A 27,304-nucleotide genomic window follows, 5' to 3' on the forward strand; every position below is an offset into this window, starting at 1 on the left:
ATGGACCATGTTTGAGATCAGTGAACTTGGTATTGCTGGGAGCATTCACGCTATATGTGTCTGCAGTGCACCTTAAGTGTGATCTGTTCTTTTTTTTTTTTTTTTTAAGTATATGCACGATATGATGAAAAGCCAAGTGTTCAGCTTGTAGGAATCAGTGGTAACTCGATCATCTTGTGACCTAATTACCACCAAGAAGCTTCGGCATTAGAGTGCTTCATAAAGAAAGAGGGTACAAGACGCCCCTCCAGTCTATGATGGAAACATTGGAAAAGTTCATCCCTGAGCTCCCAGGGGGTGCTGCTGTACCAGTCAGTTGGCAGACTGTGGACTCCATATGTGCCATTTAATAATACCTTCCTTGTTTCTCTTTCGACCAGGACAAGGCAGGCGATCAGGATCTCACGGTTGGATATTTTTAGGTCGAGTGCACAAGCGCTTTCCGACCTGTTCTCTATCTATGGGCTTTTAACCACACCTGGCTCACGCCCATCACTTTCACTCGTTTGTGGGCTTGCCTTTCAAAAATCCCTTGATGTCATTGCTAAATGGTTTGTTTGTCCTGCCTTGAGGCAGTTTTGTTACCGCCGGTTACATGAATTATTGCATGATTGGCGATATCCTTTAGCGTGGCAAACTACTTTTTTCTTTCATCTCTCGCCCTCATGCTTCATGGTGACCATGGCGATCACAGCATGAACAGCGGCAACAGCGCAAACTCCATCTGCGGTATTGGAGCGCTGGTCACATTGTTCACACTGTTACCTAATCAGAGTCATTTCTTTTGGATCTCCCCTTCGCGCTCCATAATCCTTTACAAAAAAAAATACAGAAATCTGCAACATGGCTCTCCTGGTGCAGCAGGAAAGTCGATAGTACAATATTGATTGCATTCGGGAAAACTCACCCCATAATGCTTTACAGTCATTCTTTATCAAAACATTTTTACCCATAGCTCTGCCTGTGGTGGTCTTAGGACAATGGGACCACCAACAAAATGTTCAGCACAATACATTCTTTCTGTTTAGGTCATCTCTGGGTCCCCACACTAGGTTAGTGGGGACCCTAGAAATAATAACCTCTCCCACCATTCATTGCCTTTTTAAGCTCTCTTATGGCTTGTTTTATGGCTGAGAGCAGTTTGTGTTCTAGGGGCCTTAGTATTGCAGCAGGCCTGAAAATGTGTAAAGCACTACGCCCTCTAGGGGCTAATTATATAGTTGCACTGCATTACTTTCTGCTATTCCGTTTCCCTATGATTATGCCATCTAGGGGCTAACTTTATGGTTACATGATCATGTTTCTTACAGATGCTGTTTTTATTATGGTGCCCTCTAGGGGCTGATCTGAGCATTACAGCCAACATACTACAATACTCGCTGCACTCAGTCGTCCCAAAATGCTTTGGAGGGTGTTTTTTTACAAAATATTTTTGCTCAAAACTCAGGCTATGGTGGTCCTAGGACAATGAGACCACCTACAAAACGTTCCCCACAGCGTGCTGTTTGAGTCTAGATCACTAGGTTAGTGGGGAACCCAAAATAATAACCCCTCCCACCATTCAATACCTTTTTAAGCTGTCTCATGGCTGAAACTTTTGTTTTACAGCTGAGAGTAGTTTGTGTTTTAAAGGACTTGTTTGTAAAATCATTGCAGTGGACCTGCTAGCCGTGAAAATGTGTAAGGCACTGTGCATACTTTCGGTCATTTTGTTTTCCTGTGGTTATGCCTTCTGGAGACTAACTATACGCTTACATGACCATTGTGGTGTCCTCTAGGCGCTGTTCTGAGCATTACAGTCTAGTGCCAAACGTTTATTTCTGTTAAAGGTTTCTTTGTGTTTATATGATAATTGCATATGTTTTATTAATCTCTCCTTATTGCAGTTATGACCATGATTCAGGCCAACGTAACATCCTTATTACACTATGACTGTTTGAACGCGCCTGATATGTTTGACCAATTTATGTGGCAAGAGACGTCCAGCCAATGCCAATTGCTCTAACTCGAGCAAATGCGACACCCATTGCATTCCAAATACTTGTTATTCTTCAGCACTTCTCTTGTCCCATCCCCACCCCAGTAATTTTGAAGCTCCGCCCCTGTTGGATTAGTGAGAAATGCAGGTTTCCTTTAAAAGGCCATAATGGGCAAAAAGTGATGCGGAGATCGGTAAGCGGAATGGAGAAAGTCACCTCCTTTCTGTAAGACTAGGAAGGGAGCACTGGAGCGTCCTTGGCCGTCTGCCCAGACCTCCCGGACAGCTGTGTTCAGTCGCTATCACCGAGCTGTCGTGTTGTACACAGTTGAGCTGTTCCCAAGATGTCCAATAGAGAAGGATAAAAATGCGAGTGTGCTTCAGTAACGGAGTCCCTTCGCACCTGTCATTATGAGTGTATCCGTGCACGCTGCCAGGGCATGAAGAAGAATGCCCGTAGTTGCAGAGATGAGCAGCTCCCGTGCAGGATGGCAAGAGACGGAATCAAAGCGCGCTCACGGGGACGGGAGCTGTAGAGAGCAGGACTGGAGAAGGGTGAGTGCAATGTGTGCAGTGGGATCTTCACACAACCCATAGCATCTGGTGGCCACAGTGGCACGTGGGGGGTCATTTCTGAAACACTGCTGGGGCAGAATGTTGATACTTCTTGATGGATCTTGGACATCCTTTGCGTGCATGGGAGTCCTTGATTTATTGGGGGCATCCATGGCATAGGGTTTGGTGGCCATCCAAGGCATAATGTGACTCTGCCTAGGATAATCGTGGCCTTTTCTGACATATTGTGGCATCCTTGGAGTTATGGTGTACATCCCTGGCATAATTGTAGCCAGTTTCAGTGCATCCTTGGATCAGTGATAGCCGCTCCTGCATAACCGTGCCCATTCTTGGCATATGGCAGTTATTCTTGAAATTGTGGCATACAGCTCTGGAAGAATGGCTGACCTGCTCTAATGGTGCAATCCTTGGCATTTAGTTTTTCTTCCATGGCATAGTAATGGATTTCTATGGAACACTGTGGCAATCCTTGGCTTTGTGGTGAGCATCCATATTATGTGATGGAAATAAATGGGCAAGTGAAGCAGAATCTGACCACGTGACCTGGACTGTGGTCACCCAGGACATATATGATGTTAATACAAGGACAGGTAAGGCTGGTTTTACCCCTTTCAAGCGTTTTTCATAGCGGTAGGGAATTGTGTTTGTGAATGTGACTTGTGAGGGATGGCGATGTGGAGGATAGACTGTTCAATTTATTGTTCCCTGCCTGCTGTGATTTTTCAATTAATCAATCAAACAGTACTTGTAGAGCACAGTTTATCACGTGCGAGGATATCCATGTGCTGGGCTGCTGGGCTCAGTCGAAAAGCCAGGTCTCGAGTCTCTTCCTGAAGTACAGGAGCGAGGGTGATGTTCGGAGGTGGAGGCGGTTGCAGGGTTGTTTATGAACCTCAGGTATGTAGTCTGCCGCCACCCCCACAACCCACCTCTAATGTCCAACAACACACTCCCCTTTGAAGGCTTTGCTTATCCGTATGGGATCTGCCTTGGTGGAGGAGACGCTGCCCTGGAGGAATGGCTACATAAGGCTCAGCGTCCTCTGACAGTGTGGGGGATGCGTCTCCTGTGCACCCCAGTGGGATGCTGGCCTGCTCATAGACCTTAAACCGAGGCCTCAGGGCCTAATTTTGAGTTTGGCGGATGGGGTTACTCCCTCACAAACGTGAGGGATATCCCGTCTGCTGTATTACAATGCCATTATATCCTATGGGAATCGTAATACAGCGGATGGGATATACTTCACGGTTGTGACTGAGTAACCCACCCGCCAAAATCTAAATCGGCCCCAAGTCTCTTCTTTATAACTACGCTGGATGTGGGGTTGTTTGACTCCATCAGTAGAAGGCTCCTTCCTGCAGCGCTCAGTGAGCCCACGCTCGCTCTTAAGGCCACACGGTATACTATCATTTAACAGAATATCACCATGAGGGGTACCTGTAGTTTTTTTTAATGAACTGGAGAAAGCTACACAATCAGAAGCAGAGTTTGAAAGTACGTTTTACCTTTTCGTGAAGTTTTCTGCACCCATATTCGTACGCAAGATGTAAATTGAGTTTTGTGAAAATCTGATTTTATTTTTTATTTTATAGTCATTTGCTTGGCAATCCTTTGTGAATAACAACAGTAAGTGAATTAAGACGCTGAGAGACATTTTTGTTTTGCCAAATCGCTGCCTTTATTGCACAGCGGTACAGAGAGCCCAGACCTGGAGGACAGCAGCCAGCTGAACGTGACCGTTGAGGTGACCCGCTGTCCGCCAGGTAACATTACACAGCCCGCGCCAGCGAGCTCGCTGCTTTGTAGCCATCTTTGATTTTATTAATTTTTTTAAACAATTTGAATCCATGGTCCAGTTATACATTCAGAAATGGAGGGGTCGTGGCAAGACGCGTGTAAATATTTGTGGCGCTCCCCAGCCTTCCCCCTTTACATATTGGCTATATGTTTAGCATATGGATACCGTATTCGCAATAATTGATAAATAGTCAGTACAAATACATCAACATGGGTTTCTCCTTTGCGACTGCTCGTCGTTCACTTGTTGCACACAGGTCTCAAAGTGGCGAAGTCTTGTCATAAACCACAAAATGAATGAATACCATTCTTGGTGCCATAGGAAGGGCACGCCGGCACAAGTGCTATCATGGGGCAGGGTTCAGAGAGCCACCCTGGGGTAGTGCACATTACTCCATTGCTACTGACAAGAACCTACCTCTCAACCAGTCCACGCGTCATGGGGGTGAGATTCGGCTCCAATCATAGTTTAACTCCCACACTTCGCCAGATCGGATCCATGAGTGCCAGGTATCATGAGTTTAATTACATCTTGCATTCTGGCACAGTAGCTTTGTTATCCCATTATGTGTGCATTGCAGCACTGAAACTACTGGAAGGTAATGTCAACGACAGCCACTGCTTTGCCTCTCACATGAGTGAACTTCAGATATCTGCACCTTGGTTGGGAGAGCAGAGCAAATACTTTCACATTTGAGAATTGTAGGTTTCGTAACTTAGCGTGTGTTGCAAAGCATGCTGGGGTGGCTTTGGTATTTCAGGTTAAAAACAAAAACGGCCTTAATCTGTCTAGTAGGCACTAGAAGTGGATCATTTGAAGGCAACATTTTTGGGATCTTCTCCCACATCAAGCGTGCGTAGTACAAGTACTTCTTAGGCCTTGTTAGGTTCTTTCTGCCTGAATACGTTAGTTCCCTGTTATTACCCCCCTTCCTTCAGTTTCATCAGTAGCCTCTGCTGTGTGTTCAGTTTCCTATAACAAGAATATCAGTCCATCTCTGGAGGGACCAGGGGGACTACCTGTTCCTGAAATACAAACATTATATAGCAAATGTATTTCTTAAAGTGTGTGAAAACAGCCTTAGTACAATGTCTTAAGAAGTATGTAGCTAATACTCCTGAATGCTGTCTTTCACCGGGTCCTCTCATTTTGATATATTCCTCAACTGGTCTTCACTCGACCACAAAACGTCTTTAGTCCACACCAGCAACGTCTTGCATGTTGTCCAGAAACGTACAAATTGAAAATGTATTAACTTGAAGTGGGCACACGTATTCCAGTCCAAGACCTCTTGTAGATAACCGGTGTGTGTCGAGTAGGAAACGACTGTGTTATTGGGACATGGACAGGAGGGGCAGTGTTTAGTCCCTGCTGTCCAGACCTGGGCATCATGTCAATGATGGCAACCCACTAATTGCAAACCGTTCATCAGGACAGCATGTGTATCCAGTAGGAAACAGCAGTGTGTGAGTGGGACATGCACACGAGTGCTTTCTCTAGAGGCAGAAATCCAGGTTTGGGCACCATGCCAGTGCTGGCAACCCAACACCTGCACGGAGTACATCAGGACAATGTGAGCTGGTTTGAGATGTTCCACAGTACCAGAACAAGTACTCTAAATTAGTGTCCACTATGAGTCCAGGTTTTCCACATAATGTGCCACTGCACACAGTGAGATTAATGGAGCCCAAATAGTGCTTATCCTGACAATGTGGTATTGAAGCATCACTGCACTAAGAAAGGAAGGTTGTTTGACTTATTTCAAAGATGTTTTTTCTTCTCAGTCTGCCTTAAACTGCGAGGTGGCTAACATGGGACAGTTGTTTGTTAGAGAGGGGATGTTGTTGGCCAGCAGTTGTTGGGGGACAAGAATTGCTGCTACTGTGTTATAAAGGGGTATTTGTGGGGCACATGTTCTTGGACAGAAGATGCTCTTGGGACAGTTGTTATTGTGCTGAAGATGCTTTTCCCACAGTTGTGTGCCAGGGGATGGCCTTGGGACAGTTGTTGTTGGGCAAGAGATACTCTTGAGCAGCAGTTGTTGTTGGACAGGAGTTGTTGAGGTACAAAATTGCTGATACTTTGTTAGGAAGGAGTGTTTGCTGGGCACACGTTCTTTGTTCTTGGACAGAAGGTTCTCTTGGGTAGTTGTTGTTGGACAGATGATATTTTAGGGCCAGGTGTTGGGTTTGAGATGCTCTAGGGCAGTTGTTGGCCAGGAGATGCTCTTTGGACACCAATTGGGCTTAAGACCCTCTTGGGCATTTGTTGGACCAAAGATGCTCTTGGACAGCTTTAGGACAGAAGATGCTCTTGGGCAGTTGCCAGCAGGAGATACTCTTGGTCAGAAGATGCTCTTGGACACTAGTTGCTCTGGGAATGCTCTTGGTCAGTTGTGGTTGGGCAGGAGATACTCTGAAGCATTTGTATGCCAAGGGATGCTCTTGGGACAGTTGTTGTTGGGCTGGAGATGCTCTTGGGACAGTTGCTGTTGGGCAGGAGATGCACTTGGATAGTTGTTGTTGGGCAGGAGATGTTCATGGAACAGGTGTTGGGTAGAGATGCTGTTTGATAGTTGTTGTTGGGGTACAAATGCTCGTGGGACAGTACTTTTGGGCAGGTGATGCGCTTGGATAGTTGTTTGGCTGAAGATGCCCTTGATACTGTTGTTGGCCAGAGGATGCTCTTAGGACAGTTTTTGTGGGCAGGAGCTATTCGTGGGATAATTGTTGTTCGTCTGGTTGTTGATGAGCTGGAGATGTTCTTTGGACAGTTGTGTGCCATGGGATGGTTTTGGGGCAGTTTGTGTTAGGGTGGCGATGCTCTTGGATAGTTGTTGTTGGGATACAAATGCTCCTGGACAGGTGTTTGGCTGAAGATGCCCTTGATACTGTTGGTGGCCAGAGGATGCTCTTAGGACAGTTTTTGTGGGTAGGAGCTGCTCGTGGGATTGTTGTTGTTCGTCTGGTTGTTAATGGGCTGGAAATGTTCTTTGGACAGTTGTGTGCCATGGGATGGTTTGGGGGCAGTTTTTGTTAGGGTGGAGATGCTCTTTGACAGTTGTTGGCCAGGGGATGGTCTTGGGACAGTTGTTGTTGGGCTGGAGATGCTCTTGTGACAGTTGTTGTTGGGCTGGAGATGCTCTTGTGACAGTTGTTGTTGGGCTGGAGATGCTCTTGTGACAGTTGTTGTTGAGCTGGAGATGCTCTTGGATAGTTGTTGTTGGGATACAAATGCTCCTGGACAGGTGGGTGTTTGGCTGAAGATGCTCTTGAGAAAGTTGTTGGCCAGAGGATAGTCTTGGGGCCGTTTTCGTGGGCAGGAGCTGCTTTGGGATAGTTGTTGTTCAGCTGTTTGTTGATGGGCTGGAGATGCTCTTCGGACAATTGTGTGAGAGGAGGTGGTCTTGAGACAGTTGTTGTTGGGCTGAAGATACGCTTGGACAGTCATTGGAAAGGAGACACACCTGGACAGTTGTTGTTGGGCAGGAGATACTCTAGAGCTGTTGAGGGGCAGGAGTTGTTGAGGGCAAGAATTGCTGATACTTTGTTAGAAAGCAGTGTTTGTGGGGCACGTGTTCTTTGGTATTGGACAGAAGGTTCTCTTGGGTAGTTGTTGTTGTACAGATGATGCTTTAAGACCAGGTATTGGGCTTGAGATGCTCATAGGCAGTTGATGACCAGGAGGTGCTCTTGGGACACTTGTTGGGCTTAAGACCCTCTTGGGCACTTGTTGGGCCGGAGATGCTCTTGAGAGGTTGTTGGGCTGGAGATTCTCTTGGACATTTGTTGAACAAAAGATGCTCCTTGACAGCTATAGCACAGAAGATGCTCTTAGACAGTTGCTCTCTTGGTCAGAAGATACTCTTGGACACTTGTGGCTCTGGGAATGCTTTTGGTCAGTTGTTGTTGGGCAGGAGATACTCTTGAGCAGTTGTATGCCAAGGGATGGTCTTGGGACAGTTGTTGTTGGGCTGGAGATGCTTTTGGGACAGTTGTTGTTGGGCTGGAAATGCTCTTGGGACAGTTGTTGTTGGGCAGGAGATGTTCTTGGAACAGTTTTTGGGGTAGAGATGCTCTTGGATAGTTGTTGGGCTACCAATGCTCCTGAGGCAGTTATTATTGGGCCGATGATGCTCTTGGACAATTGTTTGGTTGAAGATGCTCTTGAGAAAGTTGTTGGTCAGAGGATGGTCATGGGACAGTTTTTTTGGACCGGAGCTGCTCTTAGGACAGTTGTTCGGCTGGTTGTTGATGGGCTGGAGTTGCTCTTTGGGCAGTTGTGTGCCAGGGGATGGTTTTGGGGCAGTTGTTTTTGGGCTGGGGATGCTCTTAGACAGTTTTTGTTTGCCAAGGGATGGTCTTGGTACAGTTGTTGGTGGCTAGTAGTTGATCGTGGGGCAGTTGTTGGGCAGGAGATGTTCTTGGATAGTTGTTTTGACCAGGAGATGGTCTTAACAGTTGTGTGTCAGGAGATGGTCTTTGGGACAGTTGTGCGGAGAAGCTTTTGGGCAGGCGATCCCTTTGAACAGTTGTCATTGCACAGGGGATCTTGAGGGCAGGAGTTGTCCTGAGGAGCTGCTCTTGAGCAGGAGTTGCTAGAAGACACCATGTGTGGTGCATCTACCAAGACCGCCATTTTCCTTGTACAAGAACCTATTGTGGTGAGACTACTACGACGGCCTCTCCCAGAATGCTTTGCAGTTCGCGTTAAGAAACCCGCTCACTGTCCGGCGGATGCATGCCTCTGACAGTAGAGTGAAAGTTTTTTGCAGCCTCGTGCTCTGGAGAAGTGGAGCACTGCCTCTTTAAACACAAAATATAGAGATTCATGGGAAATAATGATAACATTTGTCCCCTACTCCCTGCTTATTTAAACTATGGTGTTCACAATCGTGCGACCCACTCTCCAAAGCTGTAATTATAATCCCTGTAAAAAGTTTTGGGAATGTGCACTTATCTCCCAATAGGAATGCAGAACACTCTACATTTGTCAGGTTTTGCATCTCTCGGTTCTTCAATGGTCAGTCCCTGAGAAACAAATCAGGCTAAAATACTTTTTCAGGCATGAGTATATAACATGGGCAGTTAGTGCTGTGATGCCTAGCATGGCTGGTGGTACTGAACCTCCTTCTCCCGGGGTGACACTACTGGACGAGTACTGCTGCACCCCCCACTCATCCCTCACCAGGGTGACAAGATTTCAAGGGTGCTTACCCCACCCCTAAACTCTGGGCAGTACTGTACTATGGTGTCTTCAGTCACGCCACATGTCAGTCACAAGCAGCAGAAAGTGGAGGCTCTGCCCCCCGCCCCTGTTCACAAGCAATTGGACTCCAAAGTGCAGCGCAATTTCAAGCATAGGTGTGCAACCGCGGATTCGTTCATGAAGTTCACCACTAGACCTGCCTCCCTTCCGAAGCACCCCGTGGACATCTATGTTGTGTGACAATCCCTTCCCCACTGCTGGCATCCTACAAACTATACCCTGTCGGGGGCAAGTATACGCCTGCCTCACACTCTGTCCGCTTGGAATAGCCCCAAATCTAAGCACTGCTAAATACTGCAAACCATGGACCCCGGAAACAGCCAAGTAATTCAGACCTAGAAACAACTTCAGTCCCCAGATTCTTTAAATACCACTTGGAAAAATGCCTTGTCAAAACATCAGTGCAAATTCAAAACTGTGAAAATACCCCCAATGAAAAATACCCACTCTAAATACTATTCAAAATGGGGTAAGAAAAATTATCATTTTTTTTCATTGCATGAGCTGCATTATTTTTGCAACAATTATGTCTATTGGACAATGTCGTCACGCTGCCAGGTAACATACTAACAAGAGAGTGGTTCAAGCAGAAAATGCCTCTGATCATCAGCACACATCTGTTGTAGAGTTCCCAGAAAACATTCTCTGCTGGAATCTTTCGCTTGCGGATGAAAAAAAGCATAATAACCTGAGAAGATAAAATATGTGAAATATAAGTATCCAAAATATAGGAAATATGCAAGATTAGAATTGCATGATAAAACTATTCAAACTAGGATCCTCCAAATGCATGTCCAAGTCCTGTCTTGTGATATTGTTGTGCGTCTCCTTCCTCTTGTAAGCTCAACTAAAACTCTGTAAAATGTACCACACCTACTAGTCTCCCCCCAACCACACATCAGTAAAGCACCTGTGGAAATTCTACCTCACATCTCTTCCCTAAAAATGACCCCAAACAGATGCACTAATGCAGCCTTTGCCCCAGAAGAAAGATTTACTATAAGGTGCAATATCAAAGCCCCCCTCACTTTGTTTCTTGTAGAAGAAAACACCTTCGAAACAGTACAATCTCCCAATCCAAGACCCAAGTAAAAGTGTAACACATGAAATGTGCCTTTTCTCAATGCATTATACTGAAACAGGACCAAAGAGCCCATTGGGTGTATTCTGAAAGAGCCCCTTTATGTTGTGGCTCTCAACCCACTGTGGCATCTTCAGGGACAGGAAGCAGGTGGCATTCGCGTAGGTTTGACTCCTAAGGCAAAGATGCCCAAAGTGCTTGTGTTATTTTTTGAACAGTTGCATTCCCAAGAGCTGGATAGTTAGCTGTTGTGACGTTACAGCAGAGACAACCAGTTCTTTTCTTTTTGACTTGGGTTTTCTGGTGGTTTTGTCTGTTTTCCAGCAGCTGCTGTGTCGTTGCTTCTTCCGTGGAGCCAATAAGGTTTCATATTTTTCAGAGGCATTTGGAGAGGAGGGCGAGTTTGTTTTAGGCTTGACTGGTTTCATGGTTTATTGAATAAAGCTTTCCACTGAAACCCATGGCAACAGTTAAATCTAAACAGTGCAGCAAAAATGTCCACAAAATCTAAAGTGCTGTTTTTCAGAGTAAGAGCAAACTCCTTCTGCCCATCCTTACTTAGTAGGCCGCGGGCGGGAGGACCCTTGGAGTTGGTTAATCTGCGTACATTATTGCAGTGAGGACAGCAGACGCAGAATGAGTCCAAAGCTTAGAAAGGTGTCTGCATTTAAAACTATTGCACATTGCAGCCCCCTAAGGGAAGGCGCCGGAGTCCTGGGCCGAGGAGAGCTGAGACACCTTTGGCGACACGCAGGGACAGTCACTTGCCTCAGAGACACAGCCCGCAGGGTTCAAAAGCAGCCAAAGCATTTGGCTTTCAGCAAACCACCCAAAAAGTCCCAGTCCTCCCATGAGCCGCAAGACACACAGATAATCCCAACACGTACTGATTGTCCTAGGATATACTCATTCCCAGAAGACACTTGTAGCATTCTCTCAAGACACCACATTACTTTCAAGAAATTATTATTGTTCCAAGACACACAGATTCCCTCATGGCGCGCCAGTTCCGTAAACGCCTTTATCCAAAGCACTGTCTCTTAAGACACCAATTCTCCAAGCATACATTAAGTCCACTAAACCTCAGTGCTTTCCCCAACTCACTGTAATGTATAGAACTCGCCACAGGACAAACATTCTCCACGGAGACACCAATCCCACAAGACACACCAGTTCCTTCAGAAGGCCTCTATTCTGCTGCAGAATTTCAATGTTTACCCCCCAAAACGCCACCAGCAGTTTGAGACCAATCCATACATTAAGGTGCTAGCCACTCAGGTGGCGTTTATCATTGTACAAGCAAACATTGAGGCAGTGTTTCTGATGGATACTTTTAACCACAGATTCCTCACTTTGTGAATATTCCCTAGGCATTAGACTGCATCCGGTAAAACTCAAACGCACTACTCCTGCACGCCAGTAGGTGGCATAGTGTGGCCCCATGTCAATGACATTCCGTTCCAGATGTGATGAACAGAGCCATGTATAGGGCCCTCCAGTGCGTGACAGTCAGTTTCTTTCTTCCCAGGCTTTTAGACGCGCATCCAGGGCTCTACTCCTCATCTACAATGAGATTGTTCTAATTTTTTCTCAAAATTTTACTTGTGTTCAAGGGAAATGTACCCTCCTAAAATGACAGGATTTAACACTTGTAGGGACTGTTACCAACAGATGTCTGTGACAGATCCCCCCTGGAATGCTTCTGATGCTTGGGGCTGGAACACGACTCCAGGTTCTGCAACAGCTGCACCCAGATGAGCCGTGAGGGTCATACGAGACCGACATGTGTCCGTGCGGTGTTTTGTGACGTAGAGCTTCGTTTGACAAAGTTGAACGAAAGGGCTCAGTCTTGTTGCAGTTCTTACTCGAAGTCCTCCGGTAAGTCAAAAAGAAACACCAGAAATCCAAGTGGGAATCGGCCCCATTCCAGCCATTCTTGATCCCCAGCGTGTGGGTATCGACGAGCCACCCAGTCTCACTACCGAACTCCTGAGGAGCCAATTCAGAGCTGAGGAAGGGCATGCTGTGCATTTTCGGCACACTTCTGGTTCTCTCTGGGCCCCGGGGATCCGCAGAGGCCTCAGTTCAGTCTTCTTGCACTATTGCCTCGACACTCAGATCTGTCAGGATGGGCATTTTGCCCGTTAGGCCTGCAGAACTTTTGGGTCTGCGTCGTTCCCCAGACCTCCCACCCGGGGAGGTGCTGGTTTGGTGTCTGTTCACAGAATCTGCAGTAGGAAGTATCCATCAGAATAACAAGTTGCTTACCCTAAGTAATGCTCTTTCTGGTGGATACTTGATCCAGCCCCAGATTCCAAACACCCTCCCACCACCCCTTCTGTGCATGAGTGGCGCTGGTACGTGGCTCCGTTTGGCACTTCCGAAGCTAAACGCCACATGGAGCCACGTGGCCGTCCTGCCTCTGAGCAGGAGTCCTGCTTTTGAGTTTTCTGAATCCTGTCAGATGCCTGAGGCATAGTCACAAGGTGAGGTATCTGCGGTTAGATAGAGTATCCACCAGAATGAGTGTTATCGAAAGTAACTTATTCTAGTTTACAGTTTCAGCACATGACCTATAAATTTAAGTGTAGGGCTTGTGGAATCGAGCCAAGTCAGGGGATTTGCTGACTTGAGGAGTCGCAGAGGTTTTTCTAATAAAAGTGGAACATCAAGATTCTGATTTTCCTTGTCCTCCCCTGAATTGTGTCTCCCACTGAAATACTCCTCTGTAGCAAAAACTGTTTTCTGCTTTATAGCTAACATCCTCAAAGATGGCTGGACTGAAATGAAGTCTCCTTTCATGTGAGGGCGGTTCATGTGGCCAGAGCTATCGCATGCATTCACTCACACCTAAGCATGTCCTCCTTCCTTCTGGAGGAGGACTGGGGTTATCTAGGTGAGTCACTGCAGAGCTAGGCTATTTTGGGTCTAAAGGTTGATCCCAGGAACACCTGTCGTTTTTATCCTTAGGACTGCAGCGTTCTGGGTGGCGGCTTAGGGTCTGTGGATAGAACTTTCGTTTACAGTATTTTTTGCAGGATATTTTGCTTTTTTTTTTTTTAATGTATTGGTCTTGTCTCTATAAGTATTAAATGATCTACAGCTCCACTGTCCCTCGTGTATTGGTAGCACCTTCAGTTTGTGTTTCTGCACTTAGAGCGCACGAGTCACTGAATGAGTGAAAGCGCGTCTTACGAATGAATGCATAATTTTTTTGTTTGCTGACGCTCAGTGGCTGGTAGAGCAGGCCACATGTAAAATGATAACTATTCAAGGTGCAAAACTGTTGTTGCACAAAAGTCATTGTTTCTTTTTCAGTCCAGATCTGTTATTCATCACTTGCTGAGCCCAGAGTGCCTCCTGTGTGTGTGATGGGTTTGAGGTGGAGGCCGTGTGAGGCACATCCCCTTGTGATGCTTGTTGCAGAAGCATCCTGCCTCTTAGAATCTATACAGTAATGTTCAGCAGATGCATCTCTTGAGTTCCAAATTGCTGTCCTGGAGAAAAATGTTTCTGAGAAGGTTTTTGTGCCCCTTGGCTTGTATGGCAGGAGCTCTTGGGTTAAAGATGTATTTCTGTTGTTCATTGCCCACAACATCACATTACTCTTATTTTCAGGTGAAATAAATAGCTGTATTTGTGCAGATTATTGGTGTAAGATCTTAGTCTGTAATGTGATGCTTTTGTCTCTTGATCCATCCCTTTAACTCTCCTAGTTCTAGACTCAGCTTCAGTATCCCGTCTCCCTTGGTTGGATTAAGAGGCGTAAGGTGCGTTCCCTGCAGAATCGATGACTCCTCTGTGGCCCCTGTGCAGATAGCGCTTCCAGGCACTGGAAAGTCTTCTTTCTGGGTAGGTAGGTCATTGAACGTTTGCATTTTTCTTGGACTGTTTTTTATATTTGGATACACATTCCATGAAGTGCTGTGCTGGGAACCCCTCTTAAGTTACTGCTGTGCATCAACACAAGAACAATCTCCATCTGCTCCTGTCGAGGATGCGCTAGTCGGGGACGGTCGATATGCGAGCCATGGCCCTTATAGGGCGTGCGAGGGTGGTCACTTCTTCCAGTATCACCTACATCTCTTCCTCTGGGTTCCTCTGGGGGTAGGTTGGTGCTGGTAAGGACTGCTTCTGGCTAGGAAGGACATGGACTTGTTTGGCTGCCTCTTGTCATTGGACATCCCAGGCTAATGCCCCGTAGAGCTCCCCTCAATTACTGGAAGCTCTAGTCATGTTGTGTGCAATGGTGTTCATTTTGTGGTTCACCTGTGAGTGTTTCCTAAAGTAAGGTGATGGTGTTACCCATACTGATGCAAAATGAGTTGTTGGGCATCTTTACACCTGGTGCTGAAAGTGTTATTACACTACTCACCAGGAGGGGCCCCTGCAGGATGTAGAGTCTGTGTGTGAGCAGTGGTGAGGTAGCTCCTATGTATATAGGACCTCTGAGGCCCTGGCTTACTTTTCTCCTCACTTGTAGGATGAACAGGTCTAAGGAAAGCACCCTTGTCCTACATAACTCCCAGCCTCAACCCTGACAGATAAGTAACAGGACCCTGTGCTTGATGAAGTCTCCACAACAAAGAGTCTTCCTTCTTCTCCAGCTCTTTGTACAATCTGTAGCAGTCACCTTCTAGATCCTCAGGTGTGTCTGCTCTGTAGTCATCTCTGTACTCTTCTACTAATGCATACATTATCTTTTCTTTGCTGCAAGTCTTTGTGTGTCTCTTTCCCATGGTGTGGTCCTCAGGATCATCGGAATAGTTTAGTTCTTTCGAGGTTTTACTAGTCTTGAAGTCTCTGTATTAAGTTTTCTTTTGAGTGCTCTAATGATCTCCAGCTCCTAAGTCTATGTATTATCTTTTCCATTGCAGTCTCTGGTCTTTGTATTATGTTTTCTTTGGAGTCTCTAATGATCTGAGGCTCTTAAGTCTATGTATTATTTATTCTTTTAGGTACTCTAATCATCTCAGGCTCTTAAGACTTTGTATTATGTTTTTGTTAAAGTCTTTAATGATGTTTTCTTTTGAGTGCTCTAATGATCTAGGGCTCTAAAGTCTGTAGTATGTTTTCTTTTGAGACTCTAATGATCTCAGGCTCTTTAGTCTTTGTATTGTTTTCTTTTGTGTATTCTAATCATCTCAGGCTCTTAAGTCTTTGCATTATGTTTGTTTTCTTTTGAGTACTTTAATAATCTCTTGGCTCTTAAATCTATGTATTATGTTTTCTTTTGAGTGCTTTAATAATCTCTGGCTCTTAAGTTTTTGTAATATGTTTTCTTTTGACTTTCTAATGATCTCAGGCTCTTAAGTCTCTGTGTTATGTTTTCTTTTGAGTGCTCAAATTAGATCAGGCTCTTACGTATTATGTTTGCTTTTCAGTGCTATAATAATCTCAGGCTCTTACATCTTTATATTATGTTTTCTTTTGAGTGCTCGAATTATCTCAGGCTCTTACATCTATGTATTATGTTTTCTTCTAGGTACTCTAATCATCTCAGGCTTTTATGCTTTTTTTTAAAGTACTCAAATCATCTCAAGCTCTTAAGTCTATGTATTATGTTTTCTTTTCGGTGTTCTAATAATCTCAGGCTCTTAAGTCTTTGTATTATGTTTTCTTTTCGGTGCTCTAATAATCTCAGGCTCTTAAATCTTTGTATTATGTTTTCTTTTCGGTGCTCTAATAATCTCAGGCTCTTAAGCAGCAGATTCAAACTTCTTAAAAGAACAATCTTTTTTTCTTTAGTGTCCAGGTTTTTGGAGTGCAAATCGTTGTTGCTTACATTTGAGGGGTCGTTCCATAACTGGCTGAGGTCTAAAGTTATTTAGGGAGGAATAACTGAGGTATCTTTCTTGGTTCTTAAATTCAGTCTTTCCCTTGTTAGCCCTTCAGGCCTCTCCTTTAGACCTAAGGTAGAACTTGAGTGCCTGATGATCGCTTTCCTTCTGTTTGTGTTTTGTCATTCCTGTGACTGCTGGTTTGTATAGATCGTGGGCTCTTGTGAGGCCTCGAAGAGGTTTCGAGTGGTTAGAATGATCCCCTTCTCGGTGGGCATAGTTGTATCAGTCAGATCTTTTATTGAAGCATTCTTTCCAACCTTCAGAGTCACAGGGAGTGTTGGTTGAAGGTTCTCATCCAGATCAGGGGCTCCTGCCTTCCCTTCTGAGTGGTTGGTCTCTACCACTTCTTTGGCAAAACCTTTGGAGAAGTCGGCTACGCTCCAAAACTTCATGATGATACCAAATCAGCCACTGATTGCAACTGTGGTTCTTATTTATTCAACACAACCCACTTTTACAACTTGATGAAAAGTTAAACAGTCTTGTCCAAAGCCAAGAACTTCTTCAGATATTACAACACTGAATATCAAAAACAGCAATGATCAAACACTGCCAAGACAGTCCGGTGGAGCTGCTACTACTCGAATGTCTTGGGATTGCGCTTTGCGTTTAATGTTTTATATTACTGACTATACTGTACGCCTTGAATGTGTAGCCCTCACGGAAACTGTGTGTGTTAATAAGATTTTAGGCCTTTTTGTAGTATTACGTGATTTGAATTGTTATTATATAAGCATAAAGAATGATGTATAAAAAGAAAGAAATAATTTCCAAAATGCCTGCAAGTTGTCAATACTCCCACAAAGAGTACTTAATTAAAAGTCCAGTCTCTAACTCGTTTCTGCACCAGAAATATTCTGTTTGCCATCTGTGAATGAACCGATTGTGGGGGAAAATGTTTTTACAATAGTGATTGCCAGTGAGACAGTGTGGAGCGGCGGTTGTTGTCAAAGTTGGGGCTTCACGACTGTCATACCCATTGTTGGCACCTTCAATGAAAGGTGTGAGAAAAACAAGATCAACCACTAAACAACAGAAAAGTGTGGGACGTGTCTGTCTCCAACAGAATCATATGTTGTTAACCATCTTTGAGCCTCGCCTTTAGCTGATTGTTCTGAAGACCTGTGGCAAATACAGTGGGTCAGCCCATTGCTTACCATTGGTTGGCTTTCTTGTCACTCGTCTTTGCTTCTTGGTGATTGGCTTTTGTTCCTGGTATTGTTTGTCTTTCCGCTGTAGAATAGCTTCTATGTGATCCTTGTGATAGGCTGACTTGTATTCTTCCACTGCTCACGTTCAGGGAATGGCTTTTTTTTCTTTTACTTGAAGCACTCCATGGAGCTTGCATGTATTTTTTTTGCCCTCTGCCTGTTGTGCTGCTTCCCACTGAATCCTCAACCCCGAACTCTGTGATGCTCCCCCTTCAGCTCCTCTGTTGCATCCCGCCTCCCCCAGCTCGCTAGTTTTCTGAAATGTGTTACCTGCACACTCAGCTTCTCCATTGGTGCCCTGCCCCACTATTCCACCCGCTGGAGGCCACTCCTTTCTTAAAACAATGCAGGTGCTTTGGTGCACAGTATATTGGCATTTTCTGATGCAGTGGGCCCGCGGCATTTTTCTCATCTATTATCTTTACATCAAGCAAAAATCCCGCCCACCCTCCTGTATGCCATAGAAGGAATTTAAATTTAAAAATGGGAGTTTTTAAACAAGATAGGTCGGATTTTAAAAAGCTTGGTCTCCTGTAATAATTTGGTATCCTTGTCAGCCTTAAGGCTTGAATTCAGCATTAAGAGTATTTACACAGAGGGCCTAGCTGCGGTAATTCGGACGGCCTTCTGCTTAGCTCAGAGTGCAGATTCCATCCTAATGCACCTAACATACAAAGAAATATTTGGTACGCTAAGAGGTAAATCTCAGTTCTTTAGAAATTTCAACCTTGCTATGCAATTGCTTCAGTTAGAAGTTGATCCGTTTTTATCTCAACACCCCTTGTCATTTAAAAGAGCCTAAAAGAGGCTAAAAGGGGTAAAAAGTTTTTTATTGGATATGGAGTTTTGTCGCCAAAAGAGGAGGCTTAGGCCATTAACCAATTCGGTGATTTTTAAATACCCTCAACCTTATTTATCGTGGAATTTACCACATGGAGTACAACACTTCCATATCCTGTTGAGATCTGATAGATTACCCCTTAAAGATTTAACTTCCAAGTGGGATGGATCCTCGAATATTTGCGATCTTTGCCAGTTGAGGATACAGAATTTTAAGCATGTGCTATTCGTTTGTCCCACCTTAGTTGAATTAAGGAAAAAATGGCTGAAACTGCATTTTGTGAATTTTAATATAGGTTCCGCAGGTGAGGTATTGAAATGTATGTATAGACCTCCGAATAAAATATATTTTTTTAGGATTTTAAAATGTTTCAAGTCTTTTTTAAATCTTTATTGATTTTATTATCTTTTGGTGGACGTAACGGATGCCACATTCCTAATGCACTATTTTACCTCACAGGTTGGGACGTGCTGTTCTGGCCCCTCCCATAAGCCATTTGCTTAGGATTATGCACTAAACTCTTTGTAGATTGGTATTGAATTGCTCTTTTGTATAATATTGCCGGGTTTTAACCTATCATTTTATATCACAGTGTTACGCATCGGATTATATTTGTGTAATTGGTTAGAGGGGGTTGAGAACTAAAGTGATCAAATTGTAGTTTTCTCTGCGATTGCCGTTTCCTTCATGTAAACATCACACGGTATTCTAAGTCACAAGTGATGGGTAGAGACCTCATTATATTGTATTTTAAAGTTAACCTCGTTTTATATTTTTCATTGAATTTATGTATATTAAGTATAATATAATATTCAAGATAGTCTTACATATTTTTTATGGACTTCATTTCTATTCTTATTTTTATTTTTTGTGTTGATGATGTGTGTACATGTGGACTTCTTTGGAGTTCCAAATCGTGAAATAAAATAAATTGAATTGGTACACTTTAAATAAATAAAAAACAAAATGGCTGCTTCATCATGACGTGTGCGTGCACTTGTCTAGAGACATATGCACATGTCTGTCATCACTCTAGGGCCACCCTAAGGGTTTGTTTGCTTAGCAAATGCTTGCCCATAACTGATCTCTGAGCAGAGATTTTCTGTGTTGGTGGTCTGCCCATGAAGTGAGATTCCATGGTCGTGGTGGTGGTGGCGGGGTTGTCCGTAAATGTCTTGTAGGATGACAGTGACTTGTCCTTGTAGATGGGATCCGAAGGGGAGCACCAGAGGGGAAGTCACATGACGTGCTGTCTAAACCCACGCAGAGCAGATGTATTTCTGTGTTGACTCTACAAGGTGTGTTGCAGTGGGATTCAGGTCTTCCAAACCTCTTGCCTAACCCCGAGCCAGTCGTGGAGGTGGAGCCCTCTCCTTGCGCCCCAGTAATGCACGGGCTAGTTACGGGCTTCTCTGTGTGTGGGCCGGTGCTTATGCTGGTGATGAAGGGGCAGTGTAAGCTGCCAATGGGCCTTAAGTCGTTGTCTGTGTTTTGAGAGGGCATATTAGTAGGATGGCATGATAATTTCTTAAGATATGGGAGTAACTGCGTTGTTTACTTCAGTTCGGGTATTCACATTTCTCATGAGATTTCAATGTATATATTTAATATATCGAACTAAAAAATACTAAAGCACTATTTCTTTCATTTTTTTCTTATAAATATGTATTTAGTTTACATGATAAAATTAAAATATATTTTAAAGATTTAATTTAAATAATTTCCACCTCCAGTAAAATGTTCACGCTTATACTCTTGTTCATTATGTACTAAAAATTGCTATGTTTTGCATAGCATTCATTATAATGAATTTATTTAAAAAATATTTATTTTAAATTCGGAAGTTATGAAATTAGCTTATAATTAAATATGTATTTTCCTTTATGCATAATTTTTTTAACACTCAAAGTTAGATATATTATTTAAAAGTCATATAAATTATTTTATTTTGACACTATTTCACATGGGGTTCATCTTAATTCCCTGTCTCCATAGCTGTCCATAGGAGGGTACCGAAGTACCTGTGAGTGGCCACGTGTGGTGCTGGGTGTACTCAGAGGCTGAGCTGGAGTACATTTACAACTGTTGACACCTTTTGGGCTGTAGTGACTTTAGAGTTGTAGTTTGGGAATAGCAGTGCGCATGCTCTTTGTCGTGGTGGTTGTTGTAGCCTGCTCCTCCATAAATCCCTCTTTAATCCTCCTTAAACCCATCTCAATCTGTACAAACTTGTCCCCATTTTCCCATCGCTCGCCCGGGTCCCACACACATTTACTGCTAAGTAGTAAACTTACATGTGTGAGGATCTCCCCATAGAAAGACAGGAGAGGTGAAGATTTACACCCACAGGTGTGTGAAAGAGTTTTGTAGTAAGTTGTACTACTACCGCAGTGCCAATTTACGTACCGCGGAATGTAGTTTGTGAATCTGGTCCTTGAAAACTCTGCGTCATTCCTACGTCCCTGCTGTAGTGCGTTAGGTCTGATCTGTTGCATTTGTCCCTCACATTTTCTGAGATCAGTTGCTTCCTGGCCCTTTGCCCGCTTTGACTCCGCTCTGATGGGACTCGTGTAACGTCAGTTCAGGGCCTTGGTCCTATGTAAACTCTTGTAAGGTGATACAGTTAACACATTACTTACAGTCGTATTGGAATTTTGTTTCATCCGTCCTTGGGTCGATGCATTGAGATGTCTCTGCTTCGTCGCACCCCGCTGTTGCACTTCTAATGCTTCTATGGGTGTTTCTAGATGCGTCATTTCTGCCCTTGCGTAGAGCAGAGGTTTCGTTGAGGTAGTTTGGGCTACCCCCTGAACATGCTTTCCATTGCGTTGAGTGGATCCTTCTCTGGTACATCATGGCAGGGAGCATGTGGCTTGAAGACGCGCCAAGCGCTGTGGCCATGCTGCACACGCCTCAGTGCATTGACTATAGGTATAGGTATTCATAAATTACAAGGGATATCCATTGTGTACCTTCGATTGCATAGAACAAAGGCTTCCTTGATCTCGCGTGTATTCTTTACAAGGTCTTGCTGGATGTACCATATTATCTCTGTGTGTCCTTTCCATCGCGCCGTATTACATTTTAGAATTGCATCACAGCGAACGTGGTTGTATCTACATTTGCATGCAATGGAAGCTTCCTTGGTATAGTGAAGGGAGGTATTCCAGATCCATCATGGATGGTAGCATGGTGGTGTCCATGGGTCCAAATGCCTATTCCCGATACATCATGGCCGTCCTCTATGTGCCATTCATTGCCTTGCGAATTGCGCATGTGTAATTTAAATTTCGCCAAGGTGCAGGCTGAATCCCTTTGAGAGCAGACTGGCCAATGGTGGCTTAGTTGTTGAGACCACCAGCCTGGGAAGGTCAAGGGGTGGAGCTTTAGGACACAAGTGGCAACTTTCTGTGGTTCAGTCTCCGTCCTTCGCGTTTGCTGTTTTGCGCCTTCTTTGGGTCCCTGACCATTCGCCTGGACTGGGATCTGTTTTCGAATGACAATACCGCTTTCCTATGGTCCTCGCTTCTACCTACCTCTTTTCCAGGATGTCCAAGTTTTATCTTTTTTAATAGACCACCCAGGTAACTTGTCTCAAAAGTTCATACCTGTGGCCAGTTTAATTTTGGTGTTGGGCATATTTTCTGCCCCAGTCTGACCCTGTGTCTCTTCCGTTGGACCAAGTGAAGACTATAACACGATTGACCTGCATGCCTTTCTTCTAGTAGGAAACTTTCCCAACCCATCATGGCTGCCATGCACATCTTCTGGGGCACTGACTAGTTCTCGCATAGACATTGCATTCCCCCAGGACCTCACAGAAAGGAGTAGCTCCCCCAATCACAGAGACTCCCCTCAGTTTTTACAAAAAAACTAGTGGTGCGATTATTACTCAAACATTCTGAAGAGAGGGAGTGATATTCCCAGAAGAGAGTAAGGAAACCTTTCATTGAGCCGGATTGGTTCCTAGGATCAGCAGGCGTTTGTTAATTGGCTCATTGGAAACAGGGCTGGTAAGGTTACTCAACAGAGCTCTTTCACTGGTTCACTGCTGAGTTCTAACCAGCAGTATCCTAACCCTGGACTCTCACTCGTGTCCCAAGCAGCTTGTCACCTTATGTACACGGGGAGGGGGTGTCTGCACACAAGTGATGCTGTGTGGGTTTGGCATTTACAGGGGCCATGTGCCTGTGCGGCGCTGTAAAAACACAAACGCATCCCTCTCCAGATGCGAACACACACACCCCCAGCCACTCACAAGCCACGCATCAACATTCCCTGGGATTAAGTCCCGTTCCTGAGCCGAAACTCCTCAGTTATCAGAAGACACCTTTGGTGCTGAAGCGCTCACACGTGCAGGGGCCTTGAGAGGGGCCGGGCCTGTGCCCTGCACCCCGGTCTGACCACAGGCGCTCACCTCTCCTCTCCAGAGACGGCCTTCCGGAGGGCCTGCACTGGCCTACGCACATCCTATGTATAAATAGATTATATGCCACATACAGCCTAGCGTTGCTGCGTAACAATCATTTGAGTGCATGGCTTCCATGACGCGCGCCGTGTTTGGCATGTACCACACGATGGCTGCAGAAGCGAGGCGTGAACACACAACTTTGGTCTTAGGTGATTGGTTAATAGGTTGAGAGCTGCCAGCTCCACTGGCTGCAGAGAGGCTCTGCGCCCCAGGAATCCATAGCCCCCCTTTCTGGTGAGCGACCCAGTCCCAGTAGCCCGGCCCCTAGGCTTCGGATCTACCTAATAAGAAGCGGTGGCCACCTTCTTCTGCACCGAGCGGGGGGGCATGGAGGGGTCTGTGGGCTCGGAGGTGTTCGGTGGCCTCAGGTGGTGGCCAGCAGTGGTTGAGGTGGTCATTGGTTTCAGAGGGTGGTTACTGGGCTCTGGGCGTGGCCTAGAAGATGCCCAGTTGGCTCTAAGATTGATCAGTTGGCTGAGAGGGCGTCAGAGGACAGATTGCGGGGGGTGAGTGAGCGCTGAGCCCCTTGGAATAGAGTAATGGCAGACTCACCCACCTAGTTCAATGACAGTAGCGCCTTGCACCTTCATTAACTTGCATAGTGGCTTGTGTAAAGCGCTGCAATATCGTCTCTGTGACCAGTGCCAGCCTTCTTCCACCCAAGCACGGCCAGATCTCTCCTGCAGTGCTTGGGTGGAACCAGAAGTAACCGTAAAGATTACTGACTCCATTAACGGCCCTGTGGCTCTTTGTACCCACAAAACCCAGTGTGTGATGTAACACCCTCATTATAGACAAATATCAACATATGATAAACCAAATATAATCCCAAAGTGATAGAATATCATAAAAATAAGTATGTCAGCGATTTGGTTGGTTATTGCAGTTGAGAATGTTCTTATAAAACTACTTTTTCTAGATGGAGCATAGCAAGGAGAGACGGGTGGACTCGCAGGTTTGCCTAACTGTGCCTGGAGTGCCCCTTCTAGCATAGACTGAGCACCCACAGAAGGTCAGCTGAATTTACCTCCTTTTTACCCTCTGCGTGAGAGGCGGGGCTTGGGTGGAGTGGAACACGCATGCGCCCTCGGCCTCACTACTGCTGAACTTTGTCGCAGCTCCACTACTAACCACAGGGTGGCGACATTACACACATAAAGTGGCAATGGACGAAGTTGAACTCAGAAAGTGAGATAATTTAGATCACATGACAAAGACTGGTGCCCAGCTGGGTTAGGTGAGACTTTCTTGCCTGGCAGAGACCAGACGTGCAATTCTGAAAGGTCCAGCTGCCCTGGCTCTCCGTGTTCAGCATGTGCAGAAGCCCAGCAGTGCATTCTCTGCACAAATAAACAATCACCAGGGTCTCTCTGGGCAGTGTGCTGCCAGCCATAAATTAATTCATGTTTGGCAGCTTAACTGTTCCGATATCTTGGGTGGTTCCCCCTGCAGCAGAGTGTGTGGTTATAGCAGCATGCAAAGGGCACACACCCCAATTAGCAAAGCGGCTGCTGCTGGCACCCCGCTGAAAGGGATCAGAAATTCAGGACTACAGTCTCTGTGGTGCTGTTTTTCCTGTGTCTGTGGTGCTGAGTTTCCTGTGTCTGTGGTGCTGAGTTTCCTGTGTCTGTGGTGCTGAGTTTCCTGTGTCTGTGGTGCTGAGTTTCCTGTGTCTGTGGTGCTGAGTTTCCTGTGTCTGTGGTGCTGAGTTTCCTGTGTCTGTGGTGCTGAGTTTCCTGTGTCTGTGGTGCTGAGTTTCCTGTGTCCGTGGTGCTGAGTTTCCTGTGTCCGTGGTGCTGAGTTTCCTGTGTCTGTGGTGTTGAGTTTCCTGTGTCCGTGGTGCTGAGTTTCCTGTGTCTGTGGCGCTGAGTTTCCTGTGTCTGTGGCGCTGAGTTTCCTGTGTCTGTGGCGCTGAGTTTCCTGTGTCTGTGGCGCTGAGTTTCCTGTGTCTGTGGCGCTGAGTTTCCTGTGTCTGTGGCGCTGAGTTTCCTGTGTCTGTGGTGTGTCTGTGGTGCTGAGTTTCCTGTGTGTGTCTGTGGTGCTGAGTTTCCTGTGTGTGTCTGTGGTGCTGAGTTTCCTGTGTGTGTCTGTGGTGCTGAGTTTCCTGTGTGTGTCTGTGGTGCTGAGTTTCCTGTGTCTGTGGTGCTGAGTTTCCTGTGTCTGGTGCTGTTTCCCGTGTGTGTCTGTGGTGCTGAGTTTCCTGTGTCTGTGGATGGTAGAGCCCGCTTGGTCTAGTTGGGTCCGGCCCCTCTCTGCCTCTCTCTCTTTCGGGTGATGAAGAGGGTGTCACTTTGACACAGTGTGTGCAGGATGTCTCATGCTGTGGACATTTGAGTGATATCAGAGCAGTGCTGGCCACTAGATGAGATGGTCAGAGGCGCCTAGAAGTCTTCTGCTCGCGTGCTCATCCCACGCCCACCATAGCCGTCAGGGGGTGGCCACAGGCATCCGGGGACTTCAGGCTCAAGCACATCATTATGGGCATCTCCAGGAAGCACAGAAAAGGTGACATAAAGCGTTTAACCCCTTCTTATTTTGTAAATGCGAAGCGCTAGGCGTGGTCCCACCCACCCGCCACCCAGAGGCAGCCTCTCTCCTCACGGTCTAGTGCGCTCCCTGCCCCACGCACACTCACATTTGAGAAATCTCTGGCTCCCTGGCCTAGCTACGTGGCCTGTGTCGGGCTGCGGCTTCTAGGGGGACCCTCCACCCTCTGTCTCCAAGCAGCGGCTTCTAGGGGGACCCTCCACCCTCTGTCTCCAGGCAGCGGCTTCTAGGGGGACCCTCTGTCTCCAGGCAGCGGCTTCTAGGGGGACCCTCCACCCTCTGACTCCAGGCAGCGGCTTCTAGGGGGACCCTCCACCCTCTGTCTCCAAGCAGCGGCTTCTAGGGGGACCCTCCACCCTCTGTCTCCAGGCAGCGGCTTCTAGGGGGACCCTCTGTCTCCAGGCAGCGGCTTCTAGGGGGACCCTCCACCCTCTGTCTCCAAGCAGCGGCTTCTAGGGGGACCCTCCACCCTCTGTCTCCAGGCTGCGCTCTAATCCTGGGGCCTGTGCGCGCAGAAGCGGTCTGCATGGGCCTCTCCGGGGCAGTCACAATGTCTTTCCGCTCACCGACAAAGCCTGGTGCGTGGGTGGCTTTGCCAGGACACACCTTCTAGTAGGGAGGAGGGACCTGTGCCCTCTTTCTGCCCTCCCCAGGTTGCATGGCACTCTTGGCTTCACCCTCCCGCCCCAGTCCAGTGACCCCACAGAGCCTCACCTGGGGGCAGCCCGGGACTCCGGGGTCACAAGTTGGAAGGCAGTCTGGATTTCACCGGGTCCGTGTCGGGGGCGCTCACAATGGAATCTTTCCGGTCGCCCCCAGAGTCCTGCTGCCCCCCTCCAGGGGTGGCCGCTCCTGCATAGACAGAGCCCGCCGACATCTGATGGGAGAGGGCCACTCGGGCCGGGACTGGGCCCCTGAAGGCAGAGGACGGGCCCGCAATGGAGCTGGTGGAGTCTCTGGTGGACCGTGGGGGGCTGTGGGTGGGGGTCTGGGGGTGTCCGTGTGGCAGGGAGGGCTGGGAGGCAGACAGGGGCCGCGACTCCTGGCTCAGGCTGCTGGTGTGCAAGGCTTGTGTGCTCTTGTGCACCGCCAGCCTCTGCGGGGAGCCCGAGGGCCTCTGCTGGGTCAGCGACACCTGCGAGCCCGACTGGCCCCTGGGGGCGTAGGCGAAGGTCCGGTTGGCCAGAGGGCTTTGGGAAGGAGGACTGGACACCGCGGAGGCCGGCAGGGGCTGCTGCTGGGGGGGCTGGGGGCGCCACTGCTGCTGGTGCAGCTGCTGCAGGTGCTGCAGGGACTGCTGCTGCAGGGGCTGCTGGAGCAGGGCTGGGGAGACCGAGAAGGGGCTGGGCACCCCCTGTGCGTACTGCAGCCGCCTCACCATCCGCGGGGACCCCAGGCCCATGGGGCCCACCAGGGGACTGGCCATCTGCGGGCAGAAGCTCATGGCCACCGCCTGCTGCAGGGTGGCGATGGCGGAGGGCGCCGGGGGCTGCGGGGGGTTGTAGATGCCAGCCTGCTGCTGGTGCAGCTCGGCGTGCTGCGCCATCTCCCGGTCGTAGCGGACGATCTCCTGGATGATCTCGTTCTCCTGGTTGTTGAAGACCCCCGAGCTCAGGTCGTGCTGGACTTTGTGCATCAGAATAGAGTTCTTCTTACCTGCGGGGGCAAGGAGGGGAGGTTAGTGATGGCT

At 46.8% G+C, this 27,304-nt stretch overlaps 1 protein-coding gene across 1 annotated transcript in view; it reads right to left on the reverse strand.

Annotated features, from left to right (window-relative positions):
• Window positions 1-4,115: 4,115 nt before the first annotated feature.
• The window catches only part of HCN2 (hyperpolarization activated cyclic nucleotide gated potassium and sodium channel 2), a 289,150-nt gene continuing 265,961 nt past the window's right edge, over window positions 4,116-27,304 (reverse strand). The window contains exon 8 of the mRNA XM_069216276.1: window positions 4,116-27,270. Coding sequence (XP_069072377.1) covers window positions 26,354-27,270 — 917 coding nt within the window. The 3' untranslated portion in view covers window positions 4,116-26,353. The remainder of the gene's footprint in view (window positions 27,271-27,304) is intronic.

Source organism: Pleurodeles waltl, chromosome 12 (assembly GCF_031143425.1).
Source record: "Pleurodeles waltl isolate 20211129_DDA chromosome 12, aPleWal1.hap1.20221129, whole genome shotgun sequence".
In the NCBI taxonomy this organism is placed as follows: Eukaryota; Metazoa; Chordata; class Amphibia; order Caudata; family Salamandridae; genus Pleurodeles; species Pleurodeles waltl.